The 27,331-nt window shown below is 45.2% G+C and overlaps 1 protein-coding gene across 3 annotated transcripts; it reads left to right on the top strand.

Annotated features, from left to right (window-relative positions):
- The first annotated feature begins 1,582 nt into the window (after nt 1-1,582).
- Nucleotides 1,583-25,681, top strand: NR1D2 (nuclear receptor subfamily 1 group D member 2). 3 transcript variants are annotated; one of them, XM_064672857.1, is made up of 8 exons: nt 1,583-1,890; nt 5,239-5,499; nt 7,424-7,512; nt 8,450-8,594; nt 10,173-10,789; nt 14,003-14,188; nt 18,012-18,222; nt 22,586-25,681. In XM_064672857.1, exons 1-8 carry the CDS (start codon nt 1,875-1,877, stop codon nt 22,780-22,782), a joined length of 1,722 nt encoding a protein of 573 aa, XP_064528927.1. In that variant the 5' UTR covers nt 1,583-1,874; the 3' UTR covers nt 22,783-25,681. The 3 variants fall into 3 exon arrangements, with proteins under 3 accessions (XP_064528927.1, XP_064528935.1, XP_064528943.1); XM_064672865.1 differs by lacking the exon at nt 22,586-25,681 and adding an exon at nt 18,756-22,579 and having other exon boundaries at nt 1,611-1,890; XM_064672873.1 differs by lacking the exon at nt 1,583-1,890 and adding an exon at nt 2,696-3,619.
- Nucleotides 25,682-27,331: the final 1,650 nt, after the last annotated feature.

Genomic DNA, 27,331 nt, shown 5'->3' with positions numbered 1-27,331 from the left:
TGCTATCTTTTCCTTTGAGTTCGTAGGCCAATTTCATTTGTTGAGAAGTTTGACATGTCCCAGTAGGCTAATATCAAATACATCACTGTCCACAGAAGACCAGAAGCCAGGCAGAGGAGCGAGGCAGAAACCCAGCCAGGTGCCTTAAGCATAGGAAGGGAGAATGGGACATCGTGTCCCATACCTGGCCATGCCAGGGCAGGCAGCACTGCTTGGTATCCAGCCGAGCGGGCAGGGACAGTACAAGAGCCAGAGGGACATGTCAGGGCTTAGGAAATGTAGTTTGGAGTTGGTATGAGGAGGAAAACTGGGAATATGAGGAGGACAAAAAGCTTTTGCTGTAGGAAATTGGAGCTGGGGGATAGAGGGTCTGGAGATAGTGGTGGACATTGTCTGTGGACCAAGAAGAAAGCTGTATGCCTCCCAACCACTGGGCCACAGACGGAAAAATGGGAAAACTCACCTGCTTACCTTATTCGAGAAAAGAGAAAGCTCACCCAAACTGACCTGTTTACCTCATTTGAGAGGAGAGGAAATTCACCCAAATTAGGAGGCAGTAAACTACATTTAGCTGCCTTTAACCTCTGCTTGTTAACCTCAGTTAACCCCACTGCCTCCCTCTCAGTGTAGAGGTCAAAACGCTCCATGAAGCCATGTATCTGTCTCTGCCTCCCAGGGGTCAAGGAGGGATAGAGCTTCATTTTGGGCTCTGCATTCCCTTAGTGGAGAGCCTTCCCCAGTTTCACGTTCCCTTTATTGTTGTGGTGCATTTTCTTTGCGGGTTCCCTTTCGGGAGTGGGAGATGGGGATCCCAGCAGGGACACCCTTGCTCAGGTCCTCTAGGGGCGCATCCCTCTCCCGTTGCTGCGGCGCTGTGAACCAGAGACATCACTGCATGGTAGAAGATAGTGGAGGCTGGAATCTCTCTGGGAGTGACAAAATCATGTCCTGGCTGTAAATAGGAGAGACTAAGATTGGAAGCAATAGCGTGATGGCCTCTCCCTACGACTGCATAGGGAAAGACTATGTCTGCAGCAGTGTGTGTGCACTGCCGAAGGGGGTCTCTCCCGGATTTTCCTTTTCCCCGGCAAAGGGAAAACATGCGGCTGAAGGGGTCTCTCCTAGATATTCCTTTTCCCCGGCAACGAGAAAACACGCGGCTGACAGGGGACGGAGTGCTGACAGTTGGAACTGGGAGCTGTCAGATGCTCGTGTCGGGATGGGAGCGAGCAGCTCGCCAGCTGCGGCAATCAGAGCAGTGGCATTTCCTGCCAGTGCTCGGCGGTGGAGCGGCTGACACACACCGCCGCCCCTCGCCGTGCCCCGCGGTGGGCGAGCGGAGCGCCGATTGCGGCGGCGGCGGCGGCGGGGGTGGTGACTCCAGCGGGGCTCCCCTGCCGCACCGCCCGGCCGGGGGAGGACACCCCCGCTCGGTGCGCTCCCCGCCGCCGCCGCAGTGCCCCCCCCACTCCCGCACGCTCCCGCCGCACGTGAGCGCTGCCGCCGGCGCGGAAAGTGTGTCACTGGGTGAGGGGGGCGGCCGGGGGCGGGGCGGGGCGGCCGCCGGGGCGGGGCGTGGCCGGGGCGGGGCGGGCGGCGGTGCCGCACTCGCTCTGCGCGGCTCCCCGAGAGCGCTTTTGTTGTAAAGGGGAGGGCGCCGCGGCGGGGACGTGCACCCGCCGCTCTGACAGGCGACAGCGCGGCCGCCTCCCGCTCTCCCTCCCTCCCGCCGGCTGCATGTAGGGCTGCGGCAGCGGGGACACGGAGCTGGGAGGACAACGACCGAGCGGAGCCGCGCCGCGCCGACCGGAGCCGAGGCGGGTCCGGTGGAACCCAGCGCGGCGCCGCCCGTACCCCTGCGGGAGGTGGCCGCCATGGAAGTCAGCGCGGGTAAGCGGGGGGCGGCCGCCGCGGGGGCAGTCGGGCGGGCTGCTCGGGGTGGTCCCGCAGGGCCGGGCGGGCGCGGGGGCGCGGGCGGGGTCGGTCCGGGGTGCGGTGGGGCGGGGGGAGCGCGGCGGGCGGCGGCGCTGCCCGGCCCCGGCCCCGCTGGTGGCCGGGACGGCCCCGCGCCGCCTCACATGGACCCGCCGGGCGAGCCATGTGCGCGCTGTGTTTACGTTCCGCGCGGCGCGCCCGCTCATTGGCCGCGCGGGGCGGTGACGCGCGCATTGCATAATAGCGGCGGGGCGGCGGCGCGGGGCAGCGGGCGGCGCGGACACGTGAGGCGCGCGGGCGGCCGCTGTTTTGGTGACCTACATTCGGGGCGGCGGCGGCGGCGGGGGCGCGCCGGGGACACGTGGGGCCGCGCCGCCGCTGCGGCGCCGGGCAGCCCCGCCCCCGCGGCTCCTGCGGCTCCGCCCCCGCCGCGGCGGAGCGCGGGGGGGTGGCCGGGGTCGGCGGCGCGGGGGCGGGGGGAGCGCTCGGGGTCGCGGGGGGACACGCGGTGCGGCCGTGTGCGGCGGCGGCGGCACGCGGCCCGTCCCGGTGCGCGGGGGCGGCGTTGTGTAACGGGGAGGGGGCGGCCCGGGGGCAGCGCAGGGCGGGCCCGGCGCTTCCAGCCCCGGCGCCGCGTGACCGCGGCAGGGAAAAGCCGCAGCCCCGGTGCGGTGGGACGGGATGGGGCGGGAGGGCAGCTGCGGGCACGGGGACCGCGGTCCTCGCTCCCTTCTCGCGTGGTTAACGAGGGAGATCGGCGGTGTCGGGGGTGCCTGCCGGGGAGCCCCCGCTGCCGCAGCGTCCTGGGGCCGGGTTCATCGTCCAGCCAGCGCTTCCCTGCGGCGGTACAGCTTCCCGGATGGCTGTGCAAATGAAATGCCGGCACGGCGCGGTGCCCCCGCCTCCCTTCCCAAGTAAATCCCGCCAGGTAGAGCCCGAAGGGTCCTCGTCACTGAGCCGAAGGTGCCTCCGCAGCAACGTTAGCAGCGCGGCCCCGCGTAGCCCCAAGGACTCCTTTCACCGCCCTCCATCGGGTTCTCGAGGCAAAACCCGGGCAATTCCCGGTCCCCACGCTGCCTTCCCCGCCGAACAGCCCGGTATCCCCGTTCTGCGGAGCAGCGGCGTGCGTGTGCACGTGTACGGGCACGCACAGAGGTCACTGTGTCTGTGCTCTTTGTTCTGAGATGTCACCCTGCGCTGTGTGAGAGATTCAACTTTTGACTGCTGACCAAACAAAACCAGAGTTCATAGGGAAGTGCAGCTTCTGAAATAAAAATACGGGGAACCTAGACTGTGACGCAGGCAAGGCTGCCGGGCTCTCTAGGGTGCAGGAGCAGCGCAGCTATCTGGGGCTCCTCCGGCTTTCAGAAGAAGAGGGGTGAAACCATAGACACACTCATTCTGTGCTTCCGTATGACACTGGTGTTACCCCTGAGGAAAAAGAGAATCTCTTTTATGAGTAGGGTTTAAAGATAACGGGGCGCGGTGGCAGTGTGGAGAAATATGGAGTTCCCTGCAGCAGCTGTGCTGTGCTTGCCTGTCCTGGTCTGCCCCTTGCAGATAAGGATGGCGCCTGCTGAGAAACCGGGTGCCTCCCGTGGACCAGGTGGACTGTGAGCTTTGACCTGGCACCTGGCACAGGCGCGTGCAGCACCAGGGGATGGCACAGACCTCTGTCAAACAGGTGGTGTCTTAGCCTAGCACGGGTGTCTGAGGATGTCTCATTTCTCATGCTGTTGCTGAACCCGTGACTCCATTGCCAATCCTCCTTTCTCCGAAAACCTGATCCGGAATGCGTGCTATGCCGTGTGGAGGATTTCTTAAAAAATCTGTGCGAGAACAGCGGCTGTGGCAGGGTGTAGGGGCACCAGTGTCTGGAAACGTGAGCAGTAGTCTGTGTAGTGCACGTGTCACATGGCCCCTTAGTCTGACTTCTGCTGTGAGGCAGCTCTTCCAGGAGCTCCTGGGCTGCATGCTCTGTAGGGAACCTTTTCACCAAGGGTTTCCTTGGTAGAAAAAGAGTTAAGTGTTAAAGAGGAAAAGTTGCTGCAGAGATGCTAAGAGGATCATTACAGCTGATAGAAGTATTTAAAATTTGTAAGTCAGAATTTCTCCCTGCAAGCAGTGATGTGTCCAGGGTTGTATAACATCACTGCCTTTATGTGTGGAGGTGATGGTTGATGTAAGGGGCTACAGCCCCAACCTGTAATGCCAATTCAGTTGATTGAGGACTCTACAGACACCAATGCTTTTTATCGCTAAAGGAAAGCAGTGCCTGGCCCTTTTTAAGTTTTTAGTTCTTACTGGCATGTGGAGTTCCTTGCTGCAATGTCATGGGTTGTCTGTGAAGAGACTCTACAGAGCAATAGAGGCATAAAACATAGAAGATACCAAGTTTAATTTATTTAAACAGTTGCATGGCTATGGCTGTTGAAATTTTTGTGTGAAATATCAAATTATTTTATATTGACTTTTGAAATGCTGAGTCTTGGAGACAAACTCAAATGAAGCGCAAACAATGTCTCTTGCTTACAAGCAAGAAGGAGCCTGTGAAAAGCCAGAACTGCTCCCAGGTCTGCCTGAGGACAAAAAGCTGTTTCATCTGAGGGATTCTCAAGTACGTCAGACTGCAAGACATGGCAGGACAGAGACTGTTTGCAGTAGCAGCCTAGCAGTTGGAGTTCAGCTGCTGTTAGAAACACTACAAAGGCTTGCAATCGGACAAATGGCGTTCAGTAGGCTAACCAGGCTGCAGTGCTATTTCTTTCCCTTGCCCCCTTCCCTTCTGCATCATGAGCACCTCCCAGCCCTTCCTTTCTGTGCCTCTGGCGCATAGCCTGCATGAAGGCTTTCTCTCTGCCCTATTTCTGTTGCTAACCTAGCTTGTTTGCATTCTGGCTCCACAGCGCTCTAAGATCCTGTCTTTGCTGTGGCTCCAGATGAGCTCTGCTCAGAGGGTGCCCAGGGAAACCTTCCCTGGGCAATCCCGTGCTCTCTCCCTGCTGCCCAATCCTTACAGCACCGTGGCTTGTTGCTCCATCTGTTGGTTCTGCCATTTCGTCTTGGCTTGGATCACAGAAGGCTGATAAGACGGGAGAAGGGAATGGGGCAGACTGGGAGGTCAGCCATTGAAAACGAATGGAGACAAACAGACTTGAGGGAGGGAGGGAGGAAGGGAGAGGAGTGCTCCCAGGAGCACGTAATGGCTGATCTGGTGGTGCTGGGTCACGGCATGGCTCACATGGCAGCGGTGCATGTCTGCTGGTTATGTCACTACGTGCCGCCTTTTTTTTCTTGCCTTAGGGGGTGTGATAGCTTACATCAGCTCTTCGAGCTCGGCATCTAGCCCAGCCTCATGTCACAGTGAGAGCTCAGACAGCGGTTTCCAGTCATCCTCTTCGCCTGTACCATCTTCTCCGAACAGCTCCTCCTCAGAAAGCGGATGCAATGGCCGGAGCAGCGAAGGCTCTGATGGGGCACCGAAGAACGATCGGCTGGAGGAGACTGTTAAAACAAACCAGTCCAGTGTTGCTGGTTTGACAAAAGGCCATAATGGAGTCACAAGTATGTTTGGTGCTGGTTCCTTAAAACACCATTTCCCCCTTATATATTAGAACCTCATATGTTACAACCAGGTCTTCCGTGTGGCTTGTGGTGAAGGCACATAGCAAAGCCTCCATTTTTATCTTTTGGCATTATGTGTGTGGTAATACAGCTGGTGTTGCCATACAAATGCTAATAAGATGGAGGTCCCATTGCTGCTGACTTCAGACAGTCCATAAATACAATCTGGCTTTACTTCAAATTTTCATGAGGACTGATCTTAGTAAAATCAAGCAATTAAAAGGAAGTAACGAAACAAAGGTAATAGTAATCAGAAATTGCCTTCAAGAGTATTTATGGAGCGGTCTTGGAAATCTGGTTTATCTGTTTTTTCTTATGCTCTCTCTTGCCCCTTCACCTTTCCTTCCCCCCCCAGTTTTGAGGAACAAAATAAATAAATTACCTGAACGTAATATTTACATAGCTGCAGTTGGAACAATTATCTTTTTGATTCCAAGTCTTAATTTGTGGATGTAAAAACCAAAATGCTTGTAAACTGGAACTAAAGGATAGCCTTTTAAAATGCATTTAACAATCTAACTTCACCTATTCGCTTCACACTTTTTTGGTAATTGGAGAAGATCAACGGTAGAGAAGTATATTTTAACAGTTTTGGAAGGGTAGAAATCAAACTGAGCACTGGAATGAGTGATTCAGCAAACACTTGGCTGGAATTTAGTCTTTTGGAGGCTCAATTCTTTTATTGGCAGAATTGTTTTATTCTTTTGGATTGATACGAAGCTAGAATAAGTATATAGCAGTTCTACCTTAAAAGGTTTGGGTTTTTTTTTTTTAAGGTGTTCCTACCCTAAGTTCATCAAGAACCTTTACTTCTTCTTAAAAATTCCCTAGTAACTGGGTTTCTTGGTATCAGGGCAGAAGTTCCTGAGATGAAACCTCTGGTAAACTGTTCAAATGGATAGACAGATAGATAACACTTCTAGCTCAGTACTAGTTGTGTTAAAAAAAAAAATAAAAATTGTGGTTTAGTTCTTTTTGAAAACCTTGATGTTTTAGTTCTTCTTTACAAATGAAACTCAAATGTCAAATAAGTCACTTTTCTGGTAGAATAGTGGGAGTATTTCCAGTTTTCTCTTGTATTAAGGTAACTTTGTGGTACTGAAGTCACTAGTAAAATTCCTATTGGCTTTGGTGAAACCAGTGTTAGACCAGGACTTAGGACTTGCAATAAAATCTTTATTGACAAGCTGAAATAAAAAAGGTGGGGGAAAACTTAAAAAAATCAAATCATGAGCATATTTACAGGGCTGAGAAGGTATTTTTGAGTTCAAGTGTGCAAGCATGCCATTCTGGATATGCATTCAAATGAGTGGTCTTTACATATGTAGATGTGGCTGAGTTACTAGTCCTAAATTGTTATCAAGTAGGTAGAGTGTATGGGTTGTTTTTAATATATAATAAAGTGTCCTTTAATATTTCTGGTTTTTAAGACAAGATGTTTATTCTCTGTTGGGGAAACTCTAGCCTTTTATAGGCTTACTTGTCCTGATGGAAAAAACAGATTGAGCCTGAACTTTAGTGGCCTAGTTAACTGAATGGTCCTTTTAAAAGTGCTTAAATGTAAGCAGACTTTCTTTTTCTCCAGTTGAGTGCAGTGCTACTGTGATTGAAAGCCCATTGAATATGTGCTTTCTACCTATTCTGTTGAGTGCTTCGTGTTTGTCTTTTCCCCCCTCCTTTGCCCTAGTACCTTCTGAACTGTTCGGTTTGGTACATTCTTGGTGTCTGTTCTTCTGCTGTACTTTTTCATATGTTGAGCTGACCTGATGTGTTTTGATTTAAGTCCAGGTTTTAAAAGGTGGAAACATGTTCCTGCAGTTGTCATTGGTTTTCTATATCCTTGACTTTTTTGTTCTGATTCTAGAATTTAATGGCATGGTTCTTCTTTGCAAAGTCTGTGGAGATGTCGCTTCAGGATTTCATTATGGTGTTCATGCCTGTGAGGGCTGCAAGGTGAGCTATATTTCTGCTCACCTTTCTGCTGCTGAAATGCTCAAGTTCTCCCCATTGGGGAAAAGGGGTGATACTGCCAAAAAAAGTCTGTGTATTTATCTGTTAAATATGAGAAATTTCAGAAGTTGTAGGGAAAAGGCAAACCACTTAGCAATACACAGTATTTTCCAACCTCTGCAGTACTTTCTGTTCTCACCCCTTGTCCAGTCCTGCCTGACCTGGAGTGCATGGCAGAGAACAAGAACTGGAGGCAGAGGTGGTAAGGACCATGTCACGCAAGACATGTGCATGTTAATTGCATTAAGAGATAGTGGGTGTGGGTTGTCACCTGGGCTGGGGCACAGAACAAAATAGCTTTGGAAAAGCAATTCTTTACCACAGGGAAAGCCAGAACTGGGTGCTTCCATGTTCATGCATCACTAAATGTGTATTTTTCTGAATCTGTAACACTGCAAATGTTATGTTCTTTGAAGGAGTTTATCAGCTTAAGCGTTGTGTGAAAGAACCACCTTTGAAGGTCATATGGAGCAGCAGGATGGTTTTGTTGCCAAACTGCAGAGATTGGTGTCAAAAGATTTGATTTTTGACTCCCATATTTGTACTTGATGTCAGAGGCGTTTGAGAGCATCTTACAAACTGTTAGTATAGTCTTAGAGGTAATACTGGAGATACTCGGTGCTGACTGTGCGGGGAACAACTTAGCATTGTCTGTAATTAGAAATCATAACTAGTTAGCATTATATACAGATCACACACAAAGGGGAAGTAAGTCTTGAGGAGTATCAAGTTCTTTAAAATCACTTGGGGCTGATGGCTCTGAAGCAGCTGATGAGAGACAGTGAGGTTTTCTGTGCTTGCAGAGAAGTGAATCTTGGCAGAAGAATTTGACATGTGCTGTAATGATAGTTGTGGGGCTTTTTTGTTTGTTTGTTTACAGGGTTTTTTCAGAAGAAGCATTCAGCAAAACATCCAGTATAAGAAGTGCTTGAAGAATAACAACTGCTCTATAATGAGAATGAATAGGAACAGATGCCAGCAGTGTCGTTTCAAAAAATGCCTGTCTGTTGGGATGTCAAGAGATGGTACGTTCCTGTACTGAGCAGGGATCCTCTGAGAGGGAATCTGCTGCCCGCTTCAAAACTGATTGCTGAAGGTCTTAATGGCAGATAATGCAGCTAGCCCTGTTCTCAAGAGCAGGTTCACTGTCTGAGAACATTTAGATCAGCTTGCCTTCTTGCTCCATGACTCTCCTGGACTGGTAATGTAATACTGCGGACAGCCGCAGAGCTGTTCTCCTGCCTGTGGAGGCTGATGCAGTGGGATATGCTGCAGTGGTCTGTTAGGGGGATGGTTGTAACAAGTGCCTCAATTTTGTGTATCCTGCCTGAAGCTGAACAAGACTCATATTTTTTTTTTCCCCTCTTTTCTTTTGTTACTGTTGCTTTTTCAATGAAAGGGAATTCTGCCCAAGCTGATAGCTTTAGAGTAATTGCTACAGAGCCTAAAGAGTTAGGTTTGGGTGCATAGGATGAGCATGTATCTGCTCCGTTCTTTTTCTTTCTTTTTTTCTTTCTTTCATTTCTTGGAGGAAGAGGAAAGACAAGGAGGAAATAGTAGTGTTGAGCTGTGTCTCTGACCACCTTGCTGGCTGTCCACTCCTTGTGACTTTTTAATATGTAATCCTGAAAGTGTAGTTCATTTGTCTGCTACAACTTACTGACACAAACCAGAACTCTTCCTTCTGTTTCACTTTTTAATTTTCTCTGGCTGTTTATTTCACAAGAACTAGGAATCTTGGGCTGTTAATAATTTAGTGGGTGGAGTGTTAAAACTTATTTTAAATAATTGTTCTGAGTTCTTGTCGTGCATAGGAGTTATTTCATCCCCTAGGCACTTATTTGCGCATAAGGTTGCACCTGCTTTAATGAAAGAGACTTAGTTACATTAATGATGGACTACTGCATGAACATAATTACATCAGTCGAAACTGGTTATAAGCCCTTGTGCAGCTGTGGTTGGACAGGGTGGTAGAGGCAGTTATAGATTCCCTAGGACAGGGTCAAAAGTGCTGCAGCCACAATGATGCCCGTCCCCTTGCCAGCAGAAAATGTCCTTGTCAAGGCAAAGTTATCAAGGAAATTTGCCAAGGTAAGCTTTGTTCAGCATTGATTCTATTGTTTTGACAAGTTATATAATTAGTCCTTGAGGACCTGTCTTGTAGGACTTCTATTCAAATATGATATGGACTGTGTTTACATTCAGCTAATTGTCAGCTCACAAAGTTGTGCTGATTTAATAGATCCAATCTTAAACTTAAAGCCCAACACTTCGTCAATTAACACAACTGCATGTATGCTCCATAGCCAGGTTTGAGGCAAAAGGGGACAAGGCTTTAGAGACTCTGTGCTTTAGAGCTGCCTTCTGTTTGTATGCAAACAACAGCATGCATTTCATACCTCACACCAGTCCTGTGCACTGGAAACTCCTTGACTTCACTGGAATATCCCTGCTGTAGTATTGGTGAGAGCAGTTAAAACCTTTCCTTAAAAGGCAAGATTTTTGGTTGGGGTGTGTGTTTTGTGTGTGTGTGTGTGCCAACACTTTCAGGATTGATTTTTTTTTTTTTTCCCCCACCACTTTCTGTTTCTCCACCTTGGTAGCTGTTCGATTTGGCCGTATTCCCAAACGTGAAAAACAGAGGATGCTGATTGAAATGCAGAGTGCCATGAAGTCCATGATGAACAGTCAGTTCAGTGGCCACTTACCCAACGAAGCATTAACAGAACATCAAGACCAAGCACCTCAAGAAGACCTTTCTTCCAAGCCCAAACAAGAGCGGGATACCATCAAAAGCCCTTCTCCCCCTCCTACTGCTGACATGGCTAAGGAAGAAGTGATCGGGATGGTCACTAGAGCCCACAAAGACACTTTCATGTACAACCAGGAACAGTCCCAAAACCCTGCAGAGATGATGCAGCCCCAGAGTGGGGAGAGAGTGTCGAAGAACACCGAGCAGTACATCTTGAGCAGTGAGCACTGTGTTGGAGGCCTCAGTGGCCCTCAGTACCCTGAAAGGGAGCAGCACCTTGGTGGACAGTACAAAGGGAGAAGCACAATGCATTATCCAAGTGGGCATGCCATGTGCTTCACAAATGGCCACTGCATGAACTTCACCAGCGGTTATACTCAGCGAATGTGTGATAGGATCCCAGAAGATGGCTTTTCTCCAAACAAGAATACCACTTACTCCTGTAGCACTGGAGGAAGAATGCATCTGGTATATTGATATTAATTGCTTGATTTGACTTAGTGAAAGGCGTAGTGGTGGGTGTGATACAGCTGTGTCTTAGTAGTCAATGGAGCTGCACACAGTTGACAAAACTTCTGAAACTTAAAATATTGACATTAAAAAATTGACATAAACATTGTCACAAAGGAGGTAGGAGCTCAAGTTGTGTGGAGAATTTGAAATCATACAAGTGATGGGGTTTCTTGGCTCATTTTTTAGCTAACTGAAAGTAGGTGAACATCAAAGAGCATTGGTTGAAAAAAAATCAGGTTTTTTTAAAGTGAATTGACTTTGAAAAGAAAATAACACTTTATAAATGCCCCTTTTCAGTCAATCCTTTTGAAGACTTTAAAATAATCTACACAGTCAGATGTACTGTATTTTCATTAAGTGTATTCAGAGCAAATTTCTGGGGTGAGACCCCAGGGCAAGGATTTCAAGCCAGCGTACACGCTTAGCTAGTGTGTTCTAAAGTCTCTCTTGCTGGGTAGGCTGTTTTTTTGATGTTGGGGTTTTTTTGTTTGTTTTGTTTTAATGGGGTGCACAGGCTATGCATCCTTTTCACCCTAGAACATCTTCAGATATGAACAGAGGCAGGAGGAAGATGTGCAACTAAACCACTTGAGAGAAGTTCAGGGTCTTTTCTGTAGGTCTTTTCTTGAGGACCTTAGATGACTTTACTAGAGCATTTTTTTCACTGAATTCTTAACAAGGATGTTTCCTGGTTTTTTGCATATGGTTGCCGGGTTTTTTGATTGTTTGGTTTTTTTTTTTGGTCTTTCCTTAACAGATCCCTCTCATTTGCCTTGCACCTGCTGTTTCTCTGCTATTCAGGCAACCAGTTCTGTAAGCCCCTTAAAATAGATTGTCCTTCTCTTTATCACTGCAACCGCCTGGGATGAGAGAACATAACATCCTCGTTCTCATCCTGCACTCCTGTTGTGAAGCGCGAGACCCTGACCTTTCTGAAGTACTTGAGCTGCTGGTGGTTTTCTTCCTCCTAGTTTATAAAGATCCTTCTCAGGTTCTTGAAGACCCCTAAAAGTTTCCACAGTGAAAGTGTTTATTTGTTGATTTTGCTGTATTTTCATGACGGTTTTTCTGTTGGGGTTTTTTGTGTGTGTGTTTTTTTTTTTCCCCCCTTTTTTGGCTACTGCATATATAGACTATGCCATCCCTAGGAGGGTCTGACCTTAATTGCAGACTCTGGGCACTACACCATGGCAAATAATAATAATTGCCAACCTTTCTTCCTTGCAGGGAAAGTATGTGGTGTCACTACGATGGCATTCTTGGCACTCCTGAGAAGCAGAGGTTAAACCCATCAGTATGGGCGGGCAGGGAGTGGTGCTGCCTTGCAGAGGCTCAACCAGTCAGTTTGACCTGTGCATGGCAGCTGCAGGGAGGCTTTACACAGCCAACGATGAGGAAACAAAACTGAATCCAACAGAGCACTGCAGCTCCCCCTCCCTGCCCCACATCTCTGACATGAATAAGGGTTTTGCCTGAGAACTCAGTGAGATCAGGATCCAACCAAAATGAGTCAGTAGCAATAAGGGCATGTAATTAGGCTCTGAACCAGTATGGAGACAGATGTTCAGGGGTTTGATATTTTTTACTCAATACCCCTGTAAGCAGAAAAGCAGAACATGTCGTTTCTGAAGATGTTCTTCTAAAGAGAGCTGGTGACTGTACATCTGACAACTGCTTCCATAGGAAGCCTGTCAGAGTTCAAGGAGTACCTGGTGACACTCTTAGTCATATGGCTTAGTTTTAGGTAGTTCTGCAAGGAGCAGAGAGTTGGACTCAGTCTTTATGAGTCTCTTCTAACCTGAGATACTCTATGACTCTTGGGCACAGGTCTGTCAAGACAGTGTAAACACAATGCACAGGGTGGAGAAGTGGTAGTTTCCCTTTGGGACTGAGTACCTGTGGGTTAAGCTAAACGATCGTAGGATTAGAAGTTATGGTGATTTTTGTGTCCAATGAGGAGCAGGAGATTCCTTATTTTCAGAGAGTACTGTATTTTTAACAATATCTATGTGGACCACTGCAGTATCACAAGCAGAGCAGTGATTAGCATCTGCCATCCTTCTGTTTGTATGCCTAGGCCTTTCCTTTTGCCAAAATATTATATTCTTGTAGTCTTAGAACCTTCCACACAAAGATTTGCTAGGCAATTACCATATTCAAGATGCCCTGCCAAAACAGCACAGCTCTGAGGAATTGCTAATCTATTTCACAGTTTTTTCTTTGTTTTGCTGACATTATGTAGGATTACATACACCATTTAGGATGCTTGTGAGGAATACTTAAAAGGAATTCTCATCCTTGATGATGACAGGTGAAATGAATATTAAAAGGTTTAAACTTCATTAAAAGATGTGAATTTTAGAAAGCAGAACTGAAAATATCTCAGAGCTTCTGGTTGGGTCTTGCAGAGGGAATTTATTGGCAGTCAGCCTCAACTGATATGTCTGATCTCATTGTAATGGATTCAGACTTTCCTACTAAAAAATTGCTGTGTATTTGTATAAAAGAAAGAGCATTTTCTCGTCCTGTGGCTGAGAAAAATAGGAGTACCAGTTCCTTGGTCATCCTCCTTCAGTGATACAAGTAAAAGAAAACTTGTAAAGGAAGATTATCCTTGTAATGAGGGTGTAAACCTGTGACTCAGGAAACCAAGGCTCGCTTTCTTGCTCTAGTGTTGACACCTTTGTCATCTTGACTGAAGCACTTCAGTTGCCTGCAAAACAAGACAGATAGGAGAATGAATGTAGTCATGACTGTGAGATTGCAATCAATTGATTTTGAAATCATGATTAACTGTGAAATTACAGGGATAACACAAATAAGAGAAATCCAGCTGTCAGACATCAGTTGAGATCAGGGACAAATCGCATAACATTGGTTCAGTCAGATCTTTTGCAATAAACACTGTTGTAGTTTCCAAAGTCAGCAAATTTATGAACAACTTGCTGACAATCCACCATGGATTTTTTTTGTTGGTTGGTTGGTTGTTTTAAAGGAAGGGGGAGAAATCCAGTTGCTTTGGGAGATGACTGAGGAATACTGATCTTTTTTTCTCTATATGTCATTATCATTAAGTTTTGTAGAAGAATAAACTTGTTTCTTCCAAGTATTTGTCAGGATTCGGAGTGATATCTTTAAAAGTTGTTTTCTATGTTTTGTAAACATCAGGTCTGCCCAATGAGTAAGACTCCCCATGTGGACCCAAACAAATCTGGCCATGAAGTCTGGGAAGAGTTTTCCCTGAGTTTTACCCCTGCAGTGAAGGAAGTGGTGGAGTTTGCCAAGCGCATCCCAGGATTCCGAGATCTCTCCCAGCATGACCAGGTCAATCTTCTGAAAGCTGGGACCTTTGAGGTGAGACCACTGTGTGTATATTGTGAATCTGACAAGCTCTGCATCGGTCTGACCCTGTAAGAACAAAACCAAATAGAACTGGATTACATCAGGTGAAACCAGCATGTTCATGAGTGGTAGCTCTGAGCTTTCCTCAAGGTGGTGTCGAAGGGATCTGTTTTGTCAGATCTTGGTGAACTGTCCCTCTTCCAACTAACTCAAAACTGCTCAGCCCTTCTACCCATTCTTCTTCCCTGGACATTAATAGATGGGTAATTAGGGTTTTTTTGGTTTTGTATAGCAGTGGTTACACTGATAGCTACCTTTGCTTACTCTGAAGAACTGTACTGCATCCGGAAGGGTGGATAGGTTAGAAAGCTGTCTGTCGACTTACAAGTTTTGTTGAGAAATGTGTTTAACGCTCTCTATGTCTTTCCTTGTGCCGCTCTGCTTCCTGCCAAAGCCAGAGTATCTCTCCTGACCAGTCACCACTAGCCTTTGGTGGCAGCTGGGGGTGTCTGAAGCTTCCATGTCTAATGCAGTAACAGTAGTAACGAGCTGTACTGCTGCAGCTCTGGAGGTGCTGTGTGCCAGCTGCAGCCTGACTTACTCTAGACTAATCCCTCTAGGTCCTCGTGGTTAATTTCATCCACTTGTGGTCATGACGTATATGTGCATTAGTGGTGTTAATTTGGAAATGATACCACAGAGCTTGGTGCTGTTTTATAATTAGTGACCTTCACAAGATGACCTTTACTTAAGGCTTTAGTTGTTCTTCCAGACCCTTGTGTCTGTTGGAGATCATACACATTTTATAAATATTCAAATGTGAAATTTGAATTCAAATGTGCAATTTGAATATAGAGGGCCAGAGGAGCTGATGTTACTGTGCTTTCCTGGAGAGGGTAGAGTTAGTGATGTCTTTGCTCTTGTTTACTTGATTTATTCTTTCAAAGAGGTGTGCTGGATTTTGGTTTTACCCAAACTGAAGACATTTCTTGTGTAGTGTGTTGGGCGTTTACACAGCCCAGTTCTAAGATGGATAATTGTTGGGTTGGAAGATAGAAGTTATACTGGAAGACTTGATGTCTGGAGTGTGTCAGTTTCTTTGTTGCTTTCATTTTGCTGTCCTGTATTTTTTTCTGTTGTATGTATTCTTGACCTTTTAATATTCATCTACAACTCCTGCAGCATAGAGGCTGTATTTTCACTTCTTCAGCTACAGTCTCTTACATGTTCACATTACACAAAAATGTTAGTTTCTTCCTCTGCTGTCCAGTACCCTCAAGGAGGGTAGAAAATTGGGCTTGGACTGTTCCTATAAAGTGAAGCCAAATCTTTCTGTTTTGCAAGTAAAATGTTTTGTCTTGGCCTCTCTTCACCTCAAGCTTTTCTCAGGCTTCATTCGTATGCTTTTTTTGCCAGTTACAAGCACTGCTGATAAGAAGGTTTCTATATCCAGGGGAATTTATAATAATGTATGGCTGCATGCTTGTCACTATTCACTTATTTATAAGAAACATTAATGATTTCTGTTAGTGAGCTAGTACTTGTAGTTAAAGGCCTATGTGGCCTCTTAGCAACAGAAAACAAAAAAAGTGATGCTGAAGAGCAGTGGGAAAAAAAAACCACAACAGGATTAATGAATCCATTGCAATAGAGGCAAAAAGCATCTTGAAAGCCTGGTGCATACAAGGTCATTTCTGTTTTGTGGGTAACTGAACTGGGATGTTCCAATGTGTGCATGTTAATAGAAGAACCTGAGTAAAAGTGCTGCCTCCAAGCCTGGTGTGGTTGGCTTGGCACTGTGCTTCTTAGCAGCCCGTATTCAAGGAGCTGTTCATTTGAGGGTAAGAAGACACATGGAGACAATGTTGGTGCAGAAGCTGCATAGCTATATATATTCACACACGTGTAAGCTAAAAAGGTTTTTAGAACTGGGAGTACTGGGGAGCTCAATGTGTTGTGGTGGCATTTGCATGGCTTCTATGACAGCCAGCTCAGAAAAAGCAGTGAGTGTAAAATAAGGAACTTGACTGGTTTTCAGTGGGCCCTCCCCCACCTTCCCTCCAAATGTAGTTGATGGTAGAGCTAGCAAGTCACTACTCAAATAGATCCATTTGAGTAGTGACTCAGCTTCTTGGCAGACTCACAAACCTGGTCATTTAACTACAGGTGGTAGGGAAGTGAGCAAGCAGCCTTCAGGTGTGGAGGTTTTTATGTGCTTATGTTGCTGTGATTGAGTGATAGGATTGATCAGGTATATCCTAAGCATGCACAAATAGGAGTCTGGCTTGAAGTGAAATGGCATGAATCAATCCTGTGCTATGCCACAGTCAATTCTTCCTTAGGTTAGAATGGTGACATTGAAATCTATAGGTGAGCTCTTTGCCTTAGTATAAGTCAACACAACTTTATGAGCTTTAGTTTTGAATACTAGTGTTAATACTGGCTGTTCATTATTTAAAGTTTGTTTCTAAAGCCCAGTTCTGTAGGGAGAGTACCGTTTTGAACCGAAAGGTTGTTGAATACCTGGTGGGTCTGTGCTAATGCACAAGTTCAGCTTTGTCTGTCTGCCCTTTGTCTTTCTTTGTTGTATTCTGAGGGCTTCTGCATCTAGGTTTCTGCACTCTGTAGTTAATGTCAGCACAGGACATATAGCTTGGCTGACAAAAGTGAATAGTGCATAGTGCTCATGTGTCCATCAAGGTTGCTGCATGTCATTTGGCTGTTAAAATTTAGGTACAGGTCAGGGATGTGCATGAATGGTATTCGAATTCTCAAACATTTTCATTTGGTTTGAACATTCCTGTTTTTAAGCTTGTCAAAGACACTAGGCTTTGAAACCCTGGTTCTCCTCTCACCTGTAGTAAACATTTAAATTAATGCAGTTATGTAGGTTAAGTGAGAAGAGACAGCTGTCACACCAGGAGATTACAGTGAGTCTGAAGTTTTAACCAATGCCAGTTGGTTCATTTTCTCCAAATAAGAAGGCTGTTCTGTGTAACTTAAATCTTGAAAATGTAAATAAGGTTGTTGAACATGAGCAAATGGAACTTTACAAGCCATTCCAGAGGGAAACTTTTCACAGTACGACTGACAAACCACAGGAGAAATTTCAGCCCAGAGGGGTAAGTTTAGCTCACATCAGCTGCTCCAGCCCTGGTGCTTGTAGCAAAGGGGTATTCCCAGCTGCTACAGACCAGGTGCCATCTCAAGCTGTGCTTCCCTAGCCTTTCAAAAGCTGAAAGCCACACATGTGGCTCCTTTCTACCAGAGCTCATTAGCATTCCTGTGGGTACAGTGATGCGGCATGGTACTTTCCCAAAGAATGCCTAGGGGGCCTGATCATGAGGTGGTGAAAATCAGCATTATTTCTGTATAGCTACTCCAATTTGTGCCAAGTGAGAATCTGGTTCGGTACCTTCATTTTGCTCCTCATAAGTGTGGCCAAAAAAATGTTTCTTTTAACGCTCTGTATGCCTTTGGCTGTTGAGCAGCTTAAGCAAGTTGTCCTACTGGCATATTTATGAATGACATGGTCTGTGTGGCTCAGACTGTCTGAGGTTTAAATTTTAATTTTCCTCCCTTTCATGTGCTGTATCCCCTCCCCTGCATCCACTCGCTAATTTTGCCACTTGTTTGTTTCTCTTAGATTACTGGGCCAGAGCTTGCACTGTGTTTTACAGCTCAACAGCATGCTGACAGTTTCTGTATAGAATGCTTGTAGAGCAGTTAATGAGACAGTTTGAATGATGTTAAAAGGTTTAGTATTTTTCTTTGGCTTTTCCAGAAATACACTTGCATTTATCTGTTTTTGTTGGTGTTTTTTTTCTTTCACCAGGTTTTAATGGTACGATTTGCATCTTTGTTTGATGCAAAGGAACGTACAGTCACCTTCCTGAGTGGAAAGAAGTACAGTGTGGATGACTTGCATTCAATGGGAGCTGGTGATCTGCTCAACTCAATGTTTGAATTTAGTGAGAAATTAAATGCCCTGCAACTTAGCGATGAGGAAATGAGTTTGTTTACAGCGGTTGTCCTGGTATCTGCTGGTAAGGAGAGAAAGTTAACTTGCATCTTTGTCAAGATTTGAATGTGGCTCTCTGTTAAAAGTTTTCTGTAAAATGTATAGCCTGTTATTTCATGTTGAAGTGCAGTTGAGTAGGTTTTAAGCTATTAGCAGCCTGTAATCTACTTTCTACATACCTAGTCTTTCTAATATTGCCTTTTGAAAAAATGTGACAATGGGGTTATGTTTTCCTGCTGCTTTCTATAGAATGCAAAACCACATCTCATAACTGCCCTGTGGCCATTTAGGTGGTATTTGTCTGACTCCTCTAAGCTTCACAGGACAGCATCGCCGAAATTACTCCTGACTTGCACAGCATAAGTCTTTAGATAAGGTGGTATTTTTACTTCCAAGTATTGTCGTTTAAGTTTACTGTGTATTTTACTTAAGTCTAAATCCAACAGTTTGATCTCTGCCTATGTCAGCAAGAAAGCCCTGTCATCTGCATCATGACCTCTTACCACTAAAGGCCTGCCAATCCACTGACATCTTCACCGGCCTCCTATCTTGTTTCAGTCGCTGGATATACAGAACACTCTGGCCCAGATTCAAAGAAGGATTAAGCACCTACTTCTGTAGTATTATCTCAAGCCTCAAATTAGGCACATTAGCTCTGCATATAATGCCTGGAATACAAGATGCAGAATCCCTGCTTGCAGTTTAAGAAGCTTTCTAGAGGTAGGTAGCAGGAGTGCTCCTAGGGCCTATTTAGACAGCAAGCCAGCAGTTGGGGAGCACTCAAGTCCTTGAAAAAGTGCACCTCTTTCACATGAGTGATTCAGACCCATGTCTTTCTTATCAGGCAGGGGCACCCCAGGCATGGTGCTGTAGGCACTTGAAGCCTCTGTAAACAAGGTAGGACAGTTCAGTCTAAGAGCTTTGTGCGTGGCTGAACTGAAATGTTACAGCACAGGAGGGGGCAGCTGTTGCCTCTTCAGTCTGTAAGCCATGATAATGAGCGAAGGGTGGCACAGAGCTTGAAGAGCCAGAACAAATGTCAGTGTGAAGGAGGCGTGGGACTATAATCTGTTAGTGAAAATGTTCAGGTAGCAGAGAGGAACCTGGGGTATTAGTTACTATTCCAGACTCTACAAATTTTATCCTTTTTTGACAAGAACTGGAGGCAACCTTTAAAATAAGGACTTTTCCCTTCTTGTGCAATGTAACTGGGCTTACAACCGCTCTTCTTACTTGCTCAGCTACTGGGTCCTGGAATATCACAATCTCTGTGCCAACTGTTTTTAATGTAAATGACTGTATTTGTTCTGTTAAATGTTCTTTTAGCACAGAGTCAGGCCCCCTAGCCTTTTAAGCAGTGCTCTGATTGCTGGCTCCCAGTAGGGATTAGCTTATGGGTGGTATGTAATGTACAGCATGTAATGTCAGAGCTGTGCAACAGGTATTCAGGCTTCTTGCACAGATGCTGAGGATTTTTCAGATCATATTTTTTTAGGACGTTATTGCTACGTATCTTAGCTGCCTCGTGATCTGCAGTCTAATCACAGCCTTCCTGGACATCTTCACTAAATACTTCTAGGGTTTTATAAAGTACAGCTTCATTAGTCGATGTTGGAGCTGTATTCCAGACGCAACAGTAACCTTGATGTTTACTGTGAGGTCAGAAATCTCAGGTGAACTTTACTTTGTAGCTTGTGACTGGATTGAAATGCTGCAGTCATTCCTTTGTGCAAGTAAGTGAGCAAGCTTCGTGCTCAAGCAGGTACCAAAGAAGAACAGAAGTGCCCCCAACAGAGCTCCTGGGGAAGATGCTCTCAGTGTGAGTGCTTACCAGGAGGAGAAGGCGCCTGTAGAACTGAAGGATTGTGGGCATCTGTTGATTAAACAGATCTTGAAAGACAAATCCCCGGCACTCCACTCCTCAAGGAGGGATGTAACGCAAAGAGTCATTTCCCATAAGGGGAGGTGGAGCACAGTTAGAGATGGAGGAAGAATTGAAGAACAGGATCAGAGAGAATGACATGGAGATACAGGCAAAGGCAAAATATGCCATAAATGTAAGAAGAACTGAAGGTGGAAGAAAAAGGCCATTAAGACTTCTTCATTTCAGAATAAAAGTTATTTAAGAGGAGATTGAAAGGGAAGAGAGCAGTCAAGATTTATATCAGTTCCAAAAGCAAACAGGAGTGTGACTGTTGAATACTGATTAGGTGATCCAGAATACAAAGTAGCATGGTGCACAACTTAAAAATCTTCTTAAAAGACTTTCAGTTGCTTAAAATTAAGAAAAAACCCAAAACCACCAATGGAAAAAAAGAAGTAAGTCTCTAAGTAGTGCTAGTGGGGAGAATGCCTGTCAGAAACATTTCGACATAACACTGGATGAATAACCACTCTTACGAGGGATATTTAGAATATGCAGAAGAAGCAGGGACAGTAGCAAGGACTGCATGTAACTCCGTACATCCTCTTGTTTTCACGTCCTATGGAAAAGAAAGAAAAGGCAGGGTCCTGTTTGGGTGGTGCTAAGGAATTACTTTGGTACCATTCTAAAACTGAAAGAATGCTTCACCTCTGGCTTCAGTGAGCTGGATGTAGTGAAGAGGGAGGGGAGATAGCAAGGTGGATCATGGGCAATGAAGAAGGAAAAAGCAAGGTAGAAGCGAAGCTGAAAGAATGTGGTTCATGCGGGTCTAGAGACTAGATAAAACCTTAACTAAGGGTGATGCACTGTGGTAGAAGAATATAAAATACACACCCTCTCCTATTCTCTCTTACTGGAGTAGTACTAACAAACTCTTCTGCTGGCCACTGGGAGCAACTGGAAGAAGTCTGAGAGGGAGAAGAAAGACTTGGACTAATTGAAGGAGAGGAGACTACATTAACTTGCCTGAGGCAGTCAGGAAAGGTTGGACTGCATTCTTCCACCTTCAGAAGCAAGGCAGTACCATTGTCACTGTACAGAGCTCTTGAGAAACTCCATCGGACACATTCTGTGCAAATGTTGTCATACCTGCTTGGAATAGAGCAATCTTTTGTAGAGCACAGGGCAAGCAGAAATAATTGTTTAATCAATAAAGGCAGAGAGACGTCTCTTCACTCATGTTACCTTGAACAGCAGCTATCAAACCTAACAGACAATCTTCACAGAGTGGAATTGTTTGGTAGTAATCAGAGCTCCTAATTGTTACAGTAGAAGATTCTAGAACAGTTTTCCTAAGGGAACAAAACACATTAACTGCTTCAAGATGCATCCTTAAGTGGATTATGTAATAATTTTTCCCATAGCAGTTGGGAAGTGTACTGAACAGTCCAGGAGGACTTCCTAGGCTCTGTTCACCGGAGCGGTCTGATTGGATTGACACTGACAGCATAAGGAAGGGATTCCCACTCTGACTGTACGATCTGACTCAGTGTTACTCCAGAAAGCTGTTGTCATTCCATGTCCCAGTTCTGCAAAGTGCTTAAGTACATGTACACATCAAAGCACATTTCTGTTCCTGTCCGTCACATGGGTATGTACGTGCCCTACTGAATTTACATAGCATTTAAGAAAAGAGGCTACAGCTTGGAAAAAAACAGCTGCTGTTCATGGTTACTAGGTGAGATGTTTTACTTAAAAATTCATCCTTTTAAGCTGCTTACTTAGGTTCCACCTAAGGATACCAGGTGTGTTCTTAAATACAGCTCTCTTGAAAGAGATGCTTCAGGCGTGGGGTGAGTGCAGTATGTGAAAGCATAATATTTATCTTGATGTTGACATTCTTCTTTTCCTCAGTTGGGAGTTTTTGGGTGCCTCATGTTTCAATTTGTAAGTGCTTCAGAACATGCTTGGAAATAGTGCCCACTTGTTTCAAGGCTTGTACTCCCTTTGCCCCTGAGGATCCCACTGTGCAGATATGAGTGTGGCTTGTCCCGAGTGGGAATTTCCTCCTCAAACCTCCAATTTAAGTTTAGGATTCTATGTCCAGCTTTGAGAAATGTTTGAAATTTTTACTTTCATGTGCCCTGTCTCTCCCCTTATGTTGAAAGTTGTGATTCAGCAACATATTTAAGCGTGTGCTTCGATCTGTCCTTTTCTGGACATATGGCTATGGGATTACAGAAGTGGTGACTGAATGCTGCCAGTTTGGCATGAGCTTCCTTAACTTGCAAAGATAATGCTAAATAACGTTTGAAAGACTTTTCAGTATATGGATTTGAAACTTCTGGCTTAAATATCTAATTTTTCTTGTGCTTGTTAATTGGTGAGTGATTGTTGCAATGCCTTAATGTTGCAAACTACATCTGTTCAGTCTTTTTTTTGTTTCTTTGTTTTTTACCCCCACCCTCCTGTTTTTTAATTTCTCTCTCTCCCTCTCTCCTCCTCACCCTGCCCTTCTGTATAGATCGCTCCGGAATAGAAAATGTCAATTCTGTGGAGGCACTTCAGGAAACACTAATCCGTGCATTAAGGACCTTAATTATGAAAAATCACCCTAACGAAGCGTCTATTTTCACAAAACTTCTTTTGAAATTACCCGACTTGCGTTCCTTAAACAACATGCACTCTGAAGAACTCTTGGCCTTTAAAGTTCACCCATAGGCCTTTAGGTCTCAATTTGTACTTGGACTTGCCTCGTGTTAAACTGTTTTGTGCTAAAATATGTATTTATACAGTTGTACCACTTGTTGGAGAGAGTTCACAGACTGTGAACAGTTGATAGCTGTCCCATAACCATGCAATAAAGCTTTGGCAGGTGCTTTCAGCTAACGACGGCACAGCATTCGGAGTCCTCCAAGGCATCCAGACCCAGCTGTGCCACACTTCTGCAGAAGAGGTTGCAATGAGCCCGCGTAAATATGGACTGTTCTTTCATTTAGAAAAAAAGAACCACCACTGCCCTCTCACATAAACTGAACGCAAAATAACTATGTGCATACGGAGCATGGAATGGGGTGGGAGCAATCCAGTGCTAATAGGAAAAAGGAAGAGCTGATTTAATTGGTCTTTCACTTATCTAATAGATGTATGTCTGTGTCTCTTGATAACTCACTCATGGTTTCACTGCTGTTATTCCATTAAATGCAATGGAATGATTTCAGCCTGCACCAACTCTTCACCGAGCGTGTGTTCATGCCATGTGTATATAATATAAATAGTTAAGTAGTGAGTGTTTATGGCTATATAAAGTACAGAGTTGTGTGTATATATGTGTATGTATATAAATAGTTCTATACATAAAGTATACATATAATTTCTTCACAATATTTTAAACTGTGAAGGAATTTAAACTTAAAACAGAAGGTGATCTATGGAAAGAACCAAATAGATGCACTTTGCATATTGCTGAACTAATTATCTGAGCATTTTTTAGAAAACATCGAATTTGCATTAATATGCTGTGTTTGTTAATTTAAAAAAAAAAAAACAACCAAGAGTGGCACTAAAGAGTCAGAGTCGGATTCAGCTTCCAAAAGGGGCTTGTAGAGAATCTTAAGTGGAGATGGTTGGTTGCGGCACTAATGAGATTGATTGTCCATTGCCACTGAGGTTCTTGCATTCTGATAAAGGTTAAAGAAGCACTAGATGCTCTTCAAAAACTTCAGCACAGCCAGAAAGAAATTATCAGATGAATTAACAGCATGTATCAGAGAAAAAAAAATGGGAAAAATGTATCCATGGTTGCGTTTGGGTGTATGTGTGTTCTGTGACCGTTTATTTCTTGCAATACATCATTTTGCTGCTTCATTGCTAAATGAGAATTGAAAAAAAAAGTGAGATTTCCCCATGTCTTTTCACCATTTGGGCTTTGTGGTTCTCATGCTTGTTCTTCTGGAGCTCTCTATTGGTGCGTGTGCATGTGAGTGTGTGTGATGTGCACAGAAGGTGCACTGGATGGTCTGGATTTTTTTTCTTAAAAAAACACCACAAAAATCAACCAAACAAATGGGACTTTTTTTTTGTTGTTTATGCCAGTAGCAAATTACAAAGCAGATTCTCAAGGCTTAAGATTCTACTGCTTTTCCATCTAGGAAAGTGGCTCTCTGTGTTTTGGTTTTTTTTTTTTTCATTTGTAGCAAGACCTGGCACCAGAAAAGAGAGATTAAAAGAAGTCAAAGCAGTTGTGTTAATTAGTTATGTTTCTGTTTTGCTAATGTGGGAAGAAGATGCAGCATCACCCTTGTGTTTAGTTAACTTGCCTTAGAGGTAGCTCTCTGGGTCTGTAGTGTTTGGTAACACTACTCTGGAGGGAGGGACCTCTCCGTGTGTTACTGCATCGAGATGTATGTGGTCGACGCCAGGACCCAGAAAGCCACCGGGCTGCGGAAGCTCCTGTTTGCACCACAGTGGGTTGATGGGAGCCCTCATGCCTGCAGTAGAGCTGGAGCAGGAGCAGACCTCTGCCTGTCCCTGAGCATCAGGAGCTGGGATGGATAGAGGGGTGGCTTGCACTCTGCTGTGCTCAGGTTGTCTTTGGGCTGGAGATTCCCCCTCGGAAAGGAGTAAGGGGGTGAGAGCAGGAAGAGGGCAGGTGCTTGAGTAAGAGGTGGGCAAAATTCAGCTGTAGCCTTGACTAAGGAACAGAAAATCCCACCCTTTCCCTTCCTCTGCAGCTGCTGCAGGGAGAGCTGTCCTGCTTCAAACTGCTTTAACCACTGGATAATGGCCCCTTAATACATACAGTTTTGCTACCCAAATGTACTACTGGGGCATGTTGTCCTAATTTCTGTTAACAGTCTGCATCCTACCAGTATTATTTGTTTGAGAGCTTCACTGAATTATGCATTGAACCATTCAGACTTTAGAAAGGACACAGTCACATGTTTTATATTATTTAGGAGCTGAAATTACTTCTTTGTAGATCCCGTTTCACACATGGAAAGTACAGTTAACCTTTGGTTGTTTTGGGAGGGAAGGAGGCTTCATACAGAGATTGCCACCCTACAACTATGTTTTGTTGTGTTTTGTTTTATTTTTTTTTCTTCTTAAAACTGTATTATTAAGCCTTTAGGAATGTATAACCAGGACTGAGTAATTACTGCTTATTAAATTTTTTAGTTAGATTGACCATGTATGCCTATAGGTAGATAGAATCTAACTTGTGCAATTTCATTGAAAATAATCTTCCTGTACATAATGGAAAAACTCACATAACAGAAAAAAAAAAGCCCCAAACAGATTGACTGAACAAAAAACTGATTAAAGAATGGTTCAAAAGTGACCCATGTGTTACAAACACTAGCTGGACTCTTAGAAGAAAATCTAAACTTATTGTGTTAGCTGTGTATTGTGAGCTCTTCTTTTACTGTGTCACTGGTTATACACTTGTTAAATGCTGAGATAATAGACTTCATGCCAGGCATTTGAGTACTGTAGATTGGGTCATTGCTGAAAGATTAATGTACTGTATGACTTAAATGAAATTTTTATTCTCGATTTTATTCTTGATTTTGTTCTTGTTTTAAAAGATTAAATATGGGCATTATGTCAGCAAGCTAAACTTGTGTTCCTGTGTCCTTTCTGTTTCTCTGAACGAAATCTGGTGGGGAGGACAGCACGCTGAGATGAACAGAGCAGAAGTAATGGATGAGAACATCAGCTGCTGTAAGGTCACAGAAGCTGTGCTGGTACACAGTGGCAGGGAGCCGGCACCTCGGTCTGCCTGTGATCCTGGTCTGGCTTGCCAGGTGGTTGGATGGGGTTTTCTGGTGCACTTCATTTGCTACAAGTTACAGGACTTTTTTGGGTATAGTTACTTTAAACACTGCATTAATTTGGAGAATATAACTTTGTAACTGAAAAAAGGATATGGTAGAGGATAAAAAACCCCAATACTGTTTGATTAAGACAAGTCTTTAGGTTTTGAGAGAGAGAGATGGAAAACAGAACATGAAGGGCAAAGATCTGTTTGATTTTTCCAGCTTGATTTTGTAATTTGGAGTGTGCACTGTTTTAGAAGCTAAGAGAGGCTTCTCCAAGTAGCGTGGTATTGGTGTTTAAATAAAAAGCACACGCACAAAAACCAAAGTTATGACTGGCCAGCACTGGAAAAAATAACAGCTCAAAAACGCATTCTTTTTTTCTTGGCATGTTTTCTCTAGTGGCATGTTTGCATATGGTTTTCCTTGTTGCCACAAAGTCTGAGCCCTCTGAACAGTGCTGTGAGCCACAGAGGTTTCAGGGCCTGGGAGGTCCTTGGTCCTCTTTCCAGCTTTTGCTGGGATCCTCTGGATGGACCACGAGTAATTTTTCCCTGTTTGGCTGTAAGAGCCTTACCACAGCAAATGGGGTGGAGAACGGGGGACAGGAGGGACACTTCCCAGCAAAAACATGATCCTGTTCCTGCCACTCTCCCACCCTCCCAGTTTGGCAAGATAATCTGAGGATGGGGACATGAAGTGTATGTGCTTGTTCATGAGAAACTTGCTGGGCTCTGAATTGCAGTGCCGGCTTGAGTGTGAATGTGCTCACAGCAGCAGCCTGGCCTGGCTCTGTTCTCACTCCACCAGGAAATGGTGAATGTCACAAGGAAAACAGAGGTATGAGTGTTGCTGTGCGAAAGTGTAAACTGAAGAGGGTGTGGGCAGCCAGCTACCTCTGGTTCTGGCTTGTGACCGAGGAGCTGCATTGGGCGGGAGGGAATCAGCATTCGCAGCTCAACCGCAGAGCACTTTGATTACAGAAACAGTTCCTACAAGGAAGTATTTGGCACTTCCTCTTCTTTGATGAGTACAGCGAGCAGCTGCTAGAGCCTTCATCAGTGAATACCTCCTTTTTTTTTTCCCCTTCTATTTGATTTCTTTTAAGGTTGAAGTTTCGAGTGGGGAGGGAGGAGCATGCAGGTGTGAGGAGAGCCCGGAGACACCCACCCCTGGCAGCTGACTGAGCTCCAATGGGCAGCTTGTTAAAAGCACAGTGGAGGTTATGCTTGCTGGGCAAGAAAGTTGGTCAAGGACACAGCCACATCACCAGCAAGAGAGAGGGAGAGAGAAGAGCTGAGCAGGTGTGTGCAGAAGCTGCAAGGCTGCACATTCCTGATTATTTGGAACAAACATGCCCACCCACGCCAAAAAAACTTCACTCCGTGCAGACACTGCTCTGCCATGCCAGGTCCCTTCACAGAACAGTTTATACTTGCTGTAAATGCTCA

This window comes from Pseudopipra pipra, chromosome 1, assembly GCF_036250125.1.
Source record: "Pseudopipra pipra isolate bDixPip1 chromosome 1, bDixPip1.hap1, whole genome shotgun sequence".
Classification (NCBI taxonomy): Eukaryota; Metazoa; Chordata; class Aves; order Passeriformes; family Pipridae; genus Pseudopipra; species Pseudopipra pipra.
Note: the sequence above shows the minus strand (reverse complement) of the source record. Positions and strands in the feature narration are given on the sequence as shown.